The 14065-nt window shown below is 42.0% G+C and overlaps 1 protein-coding gene and 1 long non-coding RNA gene across 12 annotated transcripts in view; one reads left to right on the forward strand and one right to left on the reverse strand.

Annotated features, from left to right (window-relative positions):
- The window catches only part of LOC121736160, a 326212-nt gene that overhangs the window by 74836 nt on the left and 237311 nt on the right, over positions 1-14065 (forward strand). The gene's annotated exons all lie outside the window — the stretch shown is intronic.
- Positions 102-14065, reverse strand: part of LOC121736135 (tight junction protein ZO-3) — a 115996-nt gene continuing 102032 nt past the window's right edge. For 5 of the 11 annotated variants that reach the window (XM_042127196.1, XM_042127198.1, XM_042127200.1 and 2 more), the window contains 13 exons: positions 13683-13904; positions 12953-13094; positions 12390-12502; positions 11687-11812; positions 10966-11075; positions 10499-10609; positions 8913-9347; positions 8338-8443; positions 7850-7966; positions 7115-7241; positions 6514-6589; positions 3490-5918; positions 102-537 (listed from right to left, as the gene is read on the reverse strand). In XM_042127196.1, coding sequence (XP_041983130.1) covers positions 314-537; positions 3490-5918; positions 6514-6589; positions 7115-7241; positions 7850-7966; positions 8338-8443; positions 8913-9347; positions 10499-10609; positions 10966-11075; positions 11687-11812; positions 12390-12502; positions 12953-13094; positions 13683-13904 — 4338 coding nt within the window. In that variant the 3' untranslated portion in view covers positions 102-313. Of the gene's footprint in view, positions 538-3107; positions 3180-3489; positions 5919-6513; positions 6590-7114; positions 7242-7849; positions 7967-8337; positions 8444-8912; positions 9348-10498; positions 10610-10965; positions 11076-11686; positions 11813-12389; positions 12503-12952; positions 13095-13682; positions 13905-14065 lie in introns of all 11 variants that reach the window. The other 6 variants (XM_042127199.1, XM_042127202.1, XM_042127197.1 and 3 more) reach the window with 5 other exon arrangements.

The following is a 14065-nucleotide window of genomic DNA, read 5'->3' on the forward strand; positions in this document are numbered from 1 at the left end:
CAGACTGTACTTATAGTAAAACCCAACATGTTGCACACGTCATACATTGACAGAAACGTTGTCAAACGTTGAACAAAACTTTTTATTTACTGTATGTGCTGATGCTACCTCTAGCGTAAAAACATTGCAGTAATATTATATCCTAGAAGCTTTCACATAATACATGGGCTAAGGGCTCCCGCACATAACTGCGAATTCGCATCGCATCGCAACTATCTGCTACAAAACTCATAATAAAAATGATATTGCGATGCTATGCGATGCGAACTCGCAGTTTTGTGTGGGAGTCGTAACCCACCTGAAAGGAATGAACCTAAAAGTGGTCAACTTTAACCGCAACAGTGTTGAGTGTAGTAGTAGCTGGGAGGTGGATCTGGTCCCAGTCGGTACTCAGATGGGCCTCCGTGTCCGTGGCCTTGATGGTGAGGCCTAGGGAGGGCACGGCGTTGGCGCAGTGCGGCAGGCGCAGAGTCACCGGCTTGAGGAACACCAGACCCTGCGGCCCGCACATTACCAGTGGGGACAGCATGGCTTCACCTGGTGAGTATAGATTGTGTTACGCCAAGTCTACGAGATTCGAAGTCTTGTGAAACAGGGCTATGCCATAGTAAAAGGAGGGGAAGTAAGTTATCTTCATACAAAGGCACCGCGCGCGGCTTGTATGTGTGCGCCATAGTATCAATGCGTCGCCACTCGCCACGTACGGCACACAACAAAATCTCGGCGGTACCAGCCTAGTAAAACTGGCCGAGATTTTGTTGTGTGCCGTACGTGGCGACGCATTGATACTATGGCGCACACATACAAGCCGCGCGAGGTGCCTTTGTATGAAGATAACTTACTTCCCCTCCTTTTACTATGGCTATGCGTTCACGTCGGCTCATGATGTACCATAACTGTTACAATGATTGTAAGGCCCAATTTCACCAACGACTGTTAAAGTTAATGCTCGAATTAGTATCACGTTGCCTCTTTCTTTTTTCATATGAATAAAAGAGAAGACATGACATTTTAAGAAGCTGTTAATACTAACAAACGTTGGTGAAATTGGACCTTATGCTATCTTAAGTAGAATTGACGTCCATTATGGGCAATCGCCTGCATTGGTTCATCATGAGCCAACGTATAAGCCTGCACAACTGAGTTAAAAATTGAAGTTTCGAGTCAAATGTCATTTAAAATATTACATATTTTATCGTATTCTTTAAATCAGTGTTTTGTAACCTGGGGGGTCGCGACACGCCAAGCTTCTGTAGGGAGAACTATTTCAGGGGAAAAAACAATAAAGATCAAAAATAGTAGGAGCATTTTAACAAAAATATGTAATTATTATTCACCAACAAACATGATAGATGATAAAAAGCAAAGGGTGGGAGGGTCGCAAAATATTTCATCATACCAGGGGTCGCGCCATAAAAAAGGTTGAAAAACACTACTTTAAATGATAAAATGATATAAACGCTTGCTTTTTTTCAATTTTCAGCTCTGTTTGTTTGTTCAATATTCTTCCCCGATCAAATCCGAATTTCACAGCCTCATAAAAAAGAAATATATAATTCATAAGTCGAACCAGTAATGTAAAAACTTAAACTGAAATTGACACAATTTTACTAGTAAAGCATTATTATTCGATAAAAGTCGTAACTCGTAATTGAAGCATAATAAATTTGGTTATTGTCCGATTTATGAGGTTGTTTGACAGAAAGTTATAAATTCATTAGAGCTTTTGATTGGCTTACGTCAAAATATTAACCAATCATCAACGTTGTTGCTTAGATAAACTCCAATCAAAAAGTTTTCCGGAACAACACGCGGGGTTTTTACACTACTGGTCCGATTTTCTATACATCTTATTGTGATCAATACATACAAAAGTGCTTTTGCAGTATTGGGATAAGCTAGAACTATAGTCTATATCTACATCACCACCCCTCAGTCCCCAGACGAAAAACAGACATTTCTCTTTCATCTACCATTTGCTTTCTGATCATCAACTTTATAGTCCAGCAAAATAGAGCTTAGTTTTACTTGCCACAAAATGTGACTGTATAAGTCAAGTTTTCTGTTTAAGTATACTTCAATTTGCGTATTCTAGGGCATGGCAGGCTGGCCGCATATACACGTTTACCGTATTCGATTTTTTAAATTCCGTGAGTCTCGCGCAAAAGTTTGTTTTTCTTCAGTCGCGAATGCGCTGGCTTGCACTCGAATCGTATCTACGTACGGAATTAGTCCCGTTCGGATAAAAGCGAACGTTGAGTCAGTTAATATATTTTTGTCTGATTCCACGCATTTGGATTTCCGAATACGGAAAACTAATTCGGAAAACGTATGTATGCGGCCAGCTTTAATCAGAATGCAAATGGTGAGACATTTCTGCCGACCCCCCCCTTTAGGTACGTATATTTGTGTAAAAAAAACTTGATGCCTGTAAAGTTTTCTTGTGCGAACATAAAAAATACGCAGTGCATATGCGTATAAGCTATTAAGCAGTTTTGTTCGTCGATTCTGGATTCACCTAATTCTCATTCAAATGTTTTGTTCTTAGTACAAAAGGTAGTATATAAGTTTTCAATTCTATGCATTAGAATTTTAGGTGGATTAAACTTAGTGGTTTCAAGCTGTCTAACATTTGGAGATGGCAAAACCTTTTTTTAATTTTTAACATCAAATAAGGGTGTTTAACAGCAACGTCCATGTAACCAAAGACATACAAACACACAAACACAAATCGCTACACATTAATGCGTTTTGTTAGCAAGCAGGCGTGCACAACAGTAACCAAGCAAGCGGACTTAAATTAACCTCAAATAATAAAGATAATAAAGGTGAGACCACACTAGGATCATCACTGCAGGAGAGCGACGCGACACTTCACGTTCTGTGCTACTTGAATGCCGTGTCGCGTAGTGCAGTTTAGCCATACAATTCCATACAAACAATATTTGGCCGTGTCATATAACGTCGCTTCGCTGCAGTTTTTTATGCCTCGTGCGGTCTCAATAAACATAAGAATGCAACAGACGTATGCCCCGAAATTTGGACTAAGCAACTCTGAGACGTTTTGCACACATATACAAGTGCACAAAATAATTTGTCTGACATACGATAACGGTAGGTAGCACCACCGCCGGCGCCGCTCCTCGATCGTTAGGTAGGAGCGAACTGTGTGGCAGATACTGCACAAATATAACTTTATTCAAACATATAAAAACACAATATATTGGTAAAAGTGCATATACAGAATTCATACTAGACGTGCGCACACAAGCATGTTTTCAGATACGAGAGCAGAATACCTATATCGCGCGCGCGAGAAACGGAACTGTTTTTTATACATAATATTTGTGTTGGTAACGTATAGAAATGTGCAGTCGTAGTTGCTTAGTAACATGCTCGAAACATGCGATACCGATTCAACCCTCCGAATCCATTGCATTCGTTAGTAAGTGCGGTCTACTCTACGCGTGCTCCATTAAAAAGCTTTACCGTTATCCATATCGATGGGCGGGCCCCCCACTCGCTGGCTCAGCCGCGGGTCCGATACCGTGAAATATATTTTCTGTTTGATCCCTGGAGCTATGGCCTTGGGGGGGATGATCAGGGACACTCCCCAGTGTCTGTCCTCCAACATGCCACCTTCGCTGTCGAATATTCCCCACGTCGTATGAGGCCCGTCTGGCTCCACTTTTTCACCTTCCGCCGACTCATTCTTTATCGTGCACTCGTTGTTCACAACTGTCGAGTCGTTTTTGCTCGTGTTCTCCGAGTTATCGTTGCTGTTTTCGCTTTTCTCCAATATTTGCTCGCAGAACGTCACCGTTCGGTTCGGTTTCGTCTTCTCTAGCAAGTCCTGAGACGTGTACGGCGTACTCTGAGGTTTGTTTTCGAAGTTCATACTACATTCTGATGCGTAGTGAGTCTCCATGGAAGTACTAGAATCGTACGGTACTGGGGATGTGGTCACTTTGAGAGCATTGGAAATGTGCTCGGCCTTTCCGTGCAATCTTGGTGCGTACACCGGTTCACCTTTCAGTATGCTACTCTCGATATTTTTAGATTTTTCCTTTTCGGAATCAGTCTGTGATTCTGTTAATCTTAGTTTCGAAAAATCTATCTCCTGAAACGGTTCGAGCTCGCCATTCTGAGCTTCAGCTTTAGTCTGGTAGAGGGATTCTCTACGCGACAAATGATTTACATCGCTGAGTTCGTACGGACTACTTCTGGCACTTCCGTCGGAATTCAGCGTCGGTTGTATTTCTTTAGCCTCCTGTTGTGATTCGTATATAACACTTTCCTTGAGTTCCCTCTTTGAAACGTACAAAGGTTCTCTTATTTTCATCGAATCACATTCGTTCGCTTCCAATCTAGTTTGATATATTTTCTCTTTCTTGGCCTGATTTCTCTGCCTTATTATTTCTAATTTTTCTTCTAATTTGCCGTAGGAAGAATCTTTATTCATCAGGAGGGCAGCCTTTTGCGACAGGATTTCCTGTTTTGTAACATATGTGCACTCTGCGGATGCAGGCCTTTTGTGTGGTATATTATCTGACATTTCATTTTGCATATTGTAGTTGTTTTCAGAACAGCTAGATTTTACCTCTGCTCGTGTAGCATAAGGTGATTCGGTTTGGCCCAATCTCCCTAACATCTCTGACCTAGTTGCATAGGGAGGTTCGCTCATACATTTACTCATAGGGGATATTCGTCCCGGGAAACTTATGGGCGTATGTAATCTTCTATCCGGCCTGACAGAATAGGAGCTTTCGGACCATGAGGTGCTCGGAGGAGGTTCATAAGTTCTTTTGCCATAAATGGGCTCCTTACTGTAAGATCCCTCCATTCTCTGTTTGAGCATCTCCTCCTTGGTATTGTACGGTGACTCGGAAAATCTCTGTCTGAGCATGTCTTCCTTAGTGGCATAGGGGCTTTCGGTCATTCTGTTTCGCAACATTTGCTCTTTGCTGGAATACGGGGACTCACTATACAGAGATTCGGGCTTCTTGCCCATCTCCTGTTTGGAAGAGTAAGGATTTTCAGAAACCTCATTTCTGGTAGCGTACGGATTGTCTCGTATGCATTCTGCTCTCGACGCATACGGTGATTCCATCACTGGCATCGGCAATGTTTCGCGATTGCTATAATTGCTTTCGAAACTCTGATTGGAGATCTCGGAACGCGTCGCGTACGGGTTCTCACTCGAGGTATCGTATAAAGATGCATACGTCCTCCTAGGTTTAGGTATGGGATCGTAAACTATATGTTCTTTGCTTTGGTACAGTGGTTCAGGAGGTAGCGGTTGCGTGGGGTAAAACGGTTCGTGCGTCATCTGCTGCTGTCTTTGGTAAATAGGGTCTATTTTGGTAATCATATTAAAGCTGGAGTTCGGGCCGTAAGCGGGATTCCTCCTATTATATTCTATGAGGGAGTTCTGCCTACGCAGGAGCGGGGTAACTTTGGGTTCAGTTTCCATCTCGCACATGGAACTCTGCCTTCTCAGGTTCTTCACGATGGGTTTGGTGTCGTAGTCTCTGACCGTACAAACGGAGCCGCTTCTGTCGTCGCAGAAGGAGCTCTGCCTCTTGAGGATCGGTTTCAGGACGGACTTTTCGCATGAGGACGAGTTGCTTCGTTGCAACATTTGGTTTCGAATTTGAGTGTTTCTCATGTGGACGGTCAGATCGCCCAGATCTGACTTCTCTCGCCTCAGCATCGGCATCTGGTTTTCGTATCTCTGCTGCAGGTCACTTTCGCACAGTGACTTCTGCCGCGAGACTTTTTGGGAGTTTTTCGTTTTCGAGCGGAACAGGTCGAGTACGGCGTTTTTAATGAAGGAGGGTTTTTTCGAGAGCTTCTTTTTAGTTTTTGGCGAGAACGATTCGTCGGGTTCCATACTGGAGTTCATGGCATCGGAGGAACTGCGGAAACCCACACCAGACCCACTTAGTTACACAATGATGTATCATGGGACACCTCAGATAATTCAATAGATAAACGATACAATAGAATACATCTACGAAACTAAATATTGAAAAGTCTGAAATGTCTATTAAATTTAAGAATTTTTTAGCGATCTTACAAGCATATTGAAATAAATAAAATGTGTATAAAAGAATAAGAGGAGACAGATCAAAAGCGAAGCTACAACGCTAATTAATAGGGATTTAAATCAATATGCTTAAAAATCGTTGATTGCACTAAAATGCAGACACGCACTGCCAATGTTGGAACTACTCTGAGTTACACGATATACCCGGCATAGAGATATATGTTACAAATATATATTTATAAACTTTATAACCACAAACAATACCATAACTAATACGGTGGCCCGACAAGACATGTTAGTCGTTGTGAAGCGATCGGTGTTTGCATGTTAGAGCAAAATAGGGGCTCGAAATATGACTTCAGCTTCGAGAACATGCAAAAACGAATTATGACTCTTATTGGAATGGTCCTAAGGTTCGAGTTTCGATTGTGCGCTGGGATAGGTGTGTGTTTGTGCTGGCTTACCTCATGTTGTGCATATGCTGCGGTTTGCGGTACAGCTCGAAAGCCGACCCGCGCTGCTCTCTGCTACCTGCCAAGTCTAAAATGATATATGAATATGAAACATTTGAAATACTGGAATCGCTTTTAAGGTTGCGTTTCCACCAGAGAGGTGTTGCGAGGAACGTGTTTTTAAGATCCAATAGAATCGCTGCGCTGAGCGAGGTCACGTCAATGAAGCGATTCTATTGATTCTGAAAAACACATTCCTTGCAACACATCTCTGGTGGAACGCAGCCTAACTGTAAAAGATTAAGGGACCTGTTTCACCACTTCCTGATAAGTGCCGGATAGGCTATCCACAACTTAACTTGACAGATAGAGTATGGAGCATTTGTCAGATAAGTTGTGGATAGCCTATCCGGCAGGAAGTAGTGAAATAGCCCCTAAGTCTGCTAAGATTCAGCTTTAAATAGGTGGGTGAGCTGTTATGTTTCTTTGCCAGTTAGAGAAATTCCTTCTTGAAATTATTTTTTTATAGAAACTTCACAGCAATTTTATCATATAATATCCACAAATCTAGTATATGTCTTTTACAGTAATAGCAAAAGTTTTGTAAACTCACCAATAAGATGTGGGTTGTGCGGCAAGTTGAGCGCGCGGTGGTGCGGCGGGCCCGCGTACGGCGGCGACTGTAGCCCCGCCCCGCCCCCGGCCCCGCCTCCCGCTCCGCCCCCACCCGCGTACATACCCTAAAAAATGATAAATCAATGTGCCATCGAAGTAATTGATTCCTAGGCAGTTGCCAGACCAACGTCATTTGGTCGGATCATGTCAATTCAATGTTAACTGTGATCTGTCACCTAGGTTTGACGTAACGCGACCAAAGTACGTAGGTCCCTCATCTGCCTAGGAATCAACTTCTCTGATAGTACAATTACCCTCAACTTTGTTTATCTAAAATTGGTGCAGCTGCAGCAGTTTAAGCATGAAGAGGTGAAAAGCATAAGTTTTTAAACAGCGATCTCCGAGTTGACATCACAGAACACGATAATATGGAAAAATGTTCACTACATTCACAATAATATTATCTCAATTATAGTAAACGCACAGACACGAATTGTGAGCTTTTACAAACATTACGAACAAAAGTGTATGCGTTTACTGAACTGTTTACACAATTATTGCCCACGATTGGAGGACGCGTGCCACGCCCCAACAACAACTCTCTTATTACAAAAATCTGTGGTTGATATAGCGGATCTTTAGTTCAATAATGTGGTAAATTGGACTTATCACGTTATTGAAATAAAAACGCGATAGTATCACATAACAGCTCGATAATATTCAAACACATTACCTGATGGTAGTTGGAGTGTGGATGCGGGCGCGGCGCAGGCTGCGAGTGGGAGTGTGCGTGCGCGAACTGCGGCGCGCCCGCACCGGCCCCGCCTCCGCCGCCGCCAGCGTCCATGTTCTGCGTACAATTTATTTTACTGCTAGATGTCCCGTGAATTTCGTATGCAAGATGTAAACAAAACTAAGTGATAATATTTTAGGGTGTGTATGAGTCCCCTGTATGAAGTTCAATGTAAAAGTAGCAGCGCTACAAGAGTAACTTTTTTTTAAACTTTTGTATGGGAATATAAATCACGAAAAAATCTCTTTCAGCGCTTGCTACTCTCACAGTAAACTCTATATAAGGAACACAAACACACCCTTAATATACTTATTTTTGTTACATCCTTTATATTTTTAAGAACAAATGTGAAATACAGAAATGAAAAATACAGTTAGACAGACAGACACATTTTTGAATTATTAATAATTAGTTAGGATAGTACTGACCGGTCTGGGCTGGTCTGGCGGGCGGTAGTGTTTGGGTTTGGGCGGCGGCACCGGCTTGTACGTCCGCGAGCTGTAGTCCGCCGTCGATGCGGAGTTTGTACGCCCACTGAAACGTAACACATAACGTGACCACACGTCCCTGCACACATTTTCATAGAAAATTCCTATACTTCATGTCATACACACACACCGGCGTGAAACAGCGCTTGCGCTGTGTTTCGCCGAGTGAGTGAGTTTACCGGAGGCCCAACTACCCTATTCCCTTCCCTGTCCTCCCCTATTCCCTTCCATTCCCATCCCTACCCTCTCCTATAATTACCCTATTCCCTCTTAAAAGGCCGGCAACGCACTTGCAGCCCTTCTGATGCTGCGAATGTCCATGGGCGACGGAAGTTGCTTTTCATCAGGTGACCCGTTCGCTCGTTTTATTTCATTAAAAAAAAATTGTTTTCTGATTTTCACCACGTGGGTTTAACTTCAACTTCTTATCTTTTCTTCTTTTTAACAACTTTTACCATTAACCACAATGACAAGAAGCAGGAAGAAAATTGATAGAAAATGCCAAAAAACGTTACCTGTATTTGGCATGATCGTTGGTCGGCACGCTTGGCAGGGAGGGGCCGCGGGCGTGCGCGGGCGCAGCGTGCGTATGGTTCTGCATATGCGGTTGTGTGTGTGAGTTTTGCATATTATGTGAATTCTGCGTGTGCGAGTTTTGCATATGTGTATTCTGCGTGTGTGAGTTTTGCATGTGTGAGTTTTGCGTGTGTGAGTTTTGTGTATGAGCATTCTGCATATTATGTGAGTTCTGCATGTTTTGTGGGTTATAAGAGTTTTGTGGGTTATGACTATTTTGTGGGTTTGGTGGTTGGCTATACGAATTCTGTTGGTTGTGGTTTGGTGGGTTGTGGTTCGGTGGTTGGGGTTGTGCGTGCATATGCATGTTCTGTGCGTGCGGGCTGCCATTCATGGGCGGACGGTTTTGCGGCATGCGGTAATTTTCTGATGGTCTAGAACAAAATGAAGATAGTGGTTAGTAAGACGTGTGTGGAAGTGTAGATGAATTAATGGTTTATAAAATATGTTAAAAAGTATATTTATATGAAAAAATATTTTTTTGTACTTATACAAGATGTTATGCGGGCTTTGCACTCGCGGCGCAAATTGCCGCCGCGATTCACGGATGCTACGCGCCGTGAACACGATGTGTACAAATACGAAGCCGCGAAGCGCGAACTTTCGCATTGTAGAACCCGCATTAGTGTAAACACCGCTATCCTTGAAACCATCAAATGAGCCCGTCAAAAAAAAACAACTTTTTCTATGAGAACAATGCTGGGAACTCAAAAAAATCCGTCTTCATACCCATACAAATTACCGATCCGGGCATCCTTATGGGTATGAAGACGGCATTTTTTTTTGAGTTCCCAGCATTGCATTGTTCTCATAGTTGTTCATTTTGACGGGCTCATTTGATGGTTTCAAGGATAACGGTGTTTACACTAAGGGGGGTATTACATTATCATTTATATATGATGATTTCTATGATCATATATAGGATCCAATATATATGATCATTTGATCATATCTGTATATTACATTTCATTGATCCTATTTTACGTCATATGTGGTTTCAATAGCCAATGGAGAGCGCAGACGCTGACAGGTATTGACGTCAGCGTTACTAGATCTCAGAGAATTCGATTTGTCAAAAGACATCGTCATTTTTAATATGGCTTGTTTTTTTGTTATTTCAGCAAGATTATCCAAGTATATAATTAGAAAAATAATTACATTACATTATTTGAAACATATTAACGAACAAGAAATTAAAAACTCTTTTTTATATTAAATAACTGGCAACACCTATTTCTATGACCGTATTGGATTCAATCTCTCAGCAAATGTCAAAAATCTATGATCAAGGAAGAAATGAATCATATGTCTATATCATTGACTCAATGATCTCGGATCCAATATATATGATAATCTAATATCCCCCTAACACACTGTATAACTAAGGCACTGTAAAATACATAACTCCTTGCGCAGGGCTTAATATTTATTATATTAAAATATCGGTAGACACACATCCTCTGGGAGTGAGAAACACAAGTTGCGATGGACCAGTGGACGCACTTATCGCAATCGTAAAAGTTACCTATAAGTATTCTCCGGCGTCCTATACTCGAGCGAGTTGTGTTCGTGCGAGTTGGAGTTGCGTTGTGGACTCGCCGGCACCGGGTTGGGGGGCGGAGGGGGGTCCATTTTCCTGAAATAATAACTGATGTGAGGCTTACGGACAAAATATTATAATACTACGGTTTAAATTGACTCAGCATCATCAAACATTATTGTGTAAATAATTTTATGAAGAACGCCTATTTATTACAAGTATTACCGGTCAACACTAGGAAATTTAACTATTTTTAATATGTACTATATTTTATACAAAATTTTATCCAATTGGATGCTAAGCGTTAACGCGTGAACGGTAACAAACATACAAACTGACAAATGCATGCGCACATACAGTATTAGTAGTATGATATGATATACTTCAGCGATTTAACCCTAAGGAAGCAACAAATATACACCCTGACAGACTTATTATGATTTTATACGTACATGGTGGGCGGGGCTACTTTGAGGTCGTCAGGCGCGTTGGGCGGGAGGCGTGACGCGGGCGCGTTTGTACTGTAGTCGTACGTTGGCGCACCCTCGTAGGAATTTGGCTGCTGGAAAATATTAAATATTTTATTTTCTTGCTCGCATCGTGTTTTGATACTTATATTCTTAACTTTGATAACAATAGTCGTTACTGCCTTACGGTAAAAGCCATTCCACACGGGCGCTGCGTCATCACAGCGTTATTACGATCAATCAGCGTTATCATGTCTTCACGTCAACACACCCTCGCGCTTCGTATCGGGGGCTGCTGTCCGTCATGTGTGCGTTGCGACGACGCGGCGCGCCGTGTGAACACCTTGGTTATTTGTATGTAAAACAACGCAACGGCCGCGTCGACGCAACGCTGACGCAACGCAACGTGTGGATTGGCTCTAAGGGTTATTTTACTACAATTGTCAATTTTTTTAAGAACAGATTTAGAGTTTGCCACGCTAAATGGGCTAATGAAGATTTTTTGTATACATATAACTAAGGCAGTGTAAAATACATAACTCCCTGCGTAATGCTTAATATTTATTATATAAATATCGGTAAACACATCCTCCGGGATTGAAAAAGTAGCGATGGACCAGAACACGTATCTTTAAATAAACACGCACATCTTAACGGAACAAAAACCAACGTAATTCCAGTGTGGTTCTCAATAAGGTTGTAATACCTGTCTGTGGCGGTCTAGCGAGCCGGGCTGGCTGAGGTGCATGCTGGCGGGGCGCGCCGCGTACGTCCCCGCGTCGTCGCCCGCCGCGCCGTTACCGAACAGACGCTCCTGCGCGCTGGGACGGTTCTGGAATTGGTAAATTAATTTAAATTAAAGGCGGGGAAACTTAAATATTTTGTAGTAAATTTTTGTGCAGGAACCTAGGTAATTACTATTTTAAGCTGAAAAATAACTCAAACATGTTAAATATTTTCGTATGAGAAAATGATTTTGGTATTACGTATGTTTGAGAATTTCGATGTCACCCAGTCTCGTCACGTATATATTGAAACAAAATAATGTAACTCTATAGCCGTAACAATCGCTTCTCCACTATAAAGGTGAGACCGCACTAAGCGACATTACGCTGCAGCGGAGCGACGTTAAATTTCACGGTCAAACATTGTTTATATAGAAACGTATCGGCTAAGGGTCAATTCAGACCGCAACGACCGTCACGCAATTGAAGTTGGTAATTGAATACAAATTTGAAAATGCATCTACGCGTCGCGTTGCGGTCTGAGTTGACACTAAGACCTAATCCACACTACACGGCGACGCTACGCGACACCAAACGTCAGTTGCATCATGTATGAAACTTGACGCGTCGCTTAGTGCAGACTCACCTTTACATGTGCTATTGAACATAAAGGCGTATACTCACCGGCGTAGCGTGTCGCAGCTGCATGGGGCGGGGCGGCGCGGGCAGCGGGACTCCGCCCACCGGCGCCGGCATGCGCGTACCGCCGTTACCTCCGCGCGGCGGTAGTTCAGGTACTGTAAGTTTTTAAAATATTGTTTATTAACATCAATTAGTGTGGTTTTAACGGTCATTTAAAACAAAGTTTTGTAACATTATTTATTTTGAGAATATTGCAGTAATATAACTTTATCTTATAAAATACCTACTTTTAGTCTGGACGATTGCTAATTGATTATTTTTTACATTCGTCATACTAGCTTTCTGGTCTTTGTTACATGTATTTATAAAAAAAAAATACGAAAAAGGAAAGCTAACCTGATTTTAAATACACACGCGAGTAGGCTTATCAGTTATCAGCCAAAATTGACGTAATTTTTGTGTGCTTTTAGGTACCTTAAAATATATTTATGACACTAGTTTTACTTTTGAATTGGTACTATACACTAGTAAACCAGTAAGTATTATAACAATTTGTAAGCAATAAAGAGTTTTCTACATTATACACTTCATCGGAGAGCACTTACCAGTTCCATAAAGCGGCGACTGCGGAGGGGATTGTGTCATGGGACTCATCTGGTACGGCGGCGCCTCGGCCGGCAGATTCTGCCCGCCGTTCGTCTGTCCATTGCCGTTCGCGAACCCATACTTGCTGTCGTAGGCGTTTTGCTGTTAAAAAAATTTAAAGATGATGAAGAATAAAAAAAATACAACATATGTTGTGCTGTTGCGTTGCAAACGCCAGTGAGAAGGGGTCCTAATAAATTACACACTTGAAAAATTATCACTGCAATAATAAAACACTATATTTTTATGTAACTTTTGAATATTAAATTCAATAATATGTTACCAAATATTCCCTCCACATTGTCCTTTACGTGTGGACAGACAAATGATAATGGTAAAGCAGATGAAAAAAAGACATTTTAACAAAAGCGATTGCCCGAACCTGAACAATAAACATTGTACCGGGAATTATAATTTGGACCTTAACAATAAAATACACAATTACACAGTTGTTATTTCGACCTTATTGCTATAGTTATTAGATTGAAAATGCAACAATTGGCGATCTTAAAGTTTGCCCAAGGAAAGTTACTAGGTGCATAATATAATCAACCTTACCATTATAGCAATACGGTACGACACAAATATAACTGTAAAACAAAATACAAATATTGCCAATATTTGTTGCATTATAATCAACCTTACTACTATAGCAATAAGGTTATATTACAATGAAAAGCAGGTACAAACCGTATACGGCGGGGGCACGGCGTCGATATGTCCGATGTCGTCGTCTCTATCCATGTTGTCTTGCGTCGTCGCTATCGACGGATCCGACGACGACTTGACGAGTCTCGGCGCGGGCGGCGGACTGACCTCGAGATCAGACTCCGGACTCGACGCGTACGACAGCCGATTCTCCGTGGCCGACGACATGGAGAAGAGGAAGTCGTCCGACAACGGCTCCGGCCTCTGACAGGAGGGGGCGGGGGGGAATGATACACAGCGGTGAATGATTAGCTCACACGCGCTGACGTTCAATAGCGCTGTCTCTGTCACGCGGTATGGATGTGAGAGAGACAGACGTATAGTAATGAACAGTTAGTTAACTTTTAAAAATATAGTTCGAGTTT

This window comes from Aricia agestis, chromosome 18 (genome assembly GCF_905147365.1).
Source record: "Aricia agestis chromosome 18, ilAriAges1.1, whole genome shotgun sequence".
In the NCBI taxonomy this organism is placed as follows: domain Eukaryota; kingdom Metazoa; phylum Arthropoda; class Insecta; order Lepidoptera; family Lycaenidae; genus Aricia; species Aricia agestis.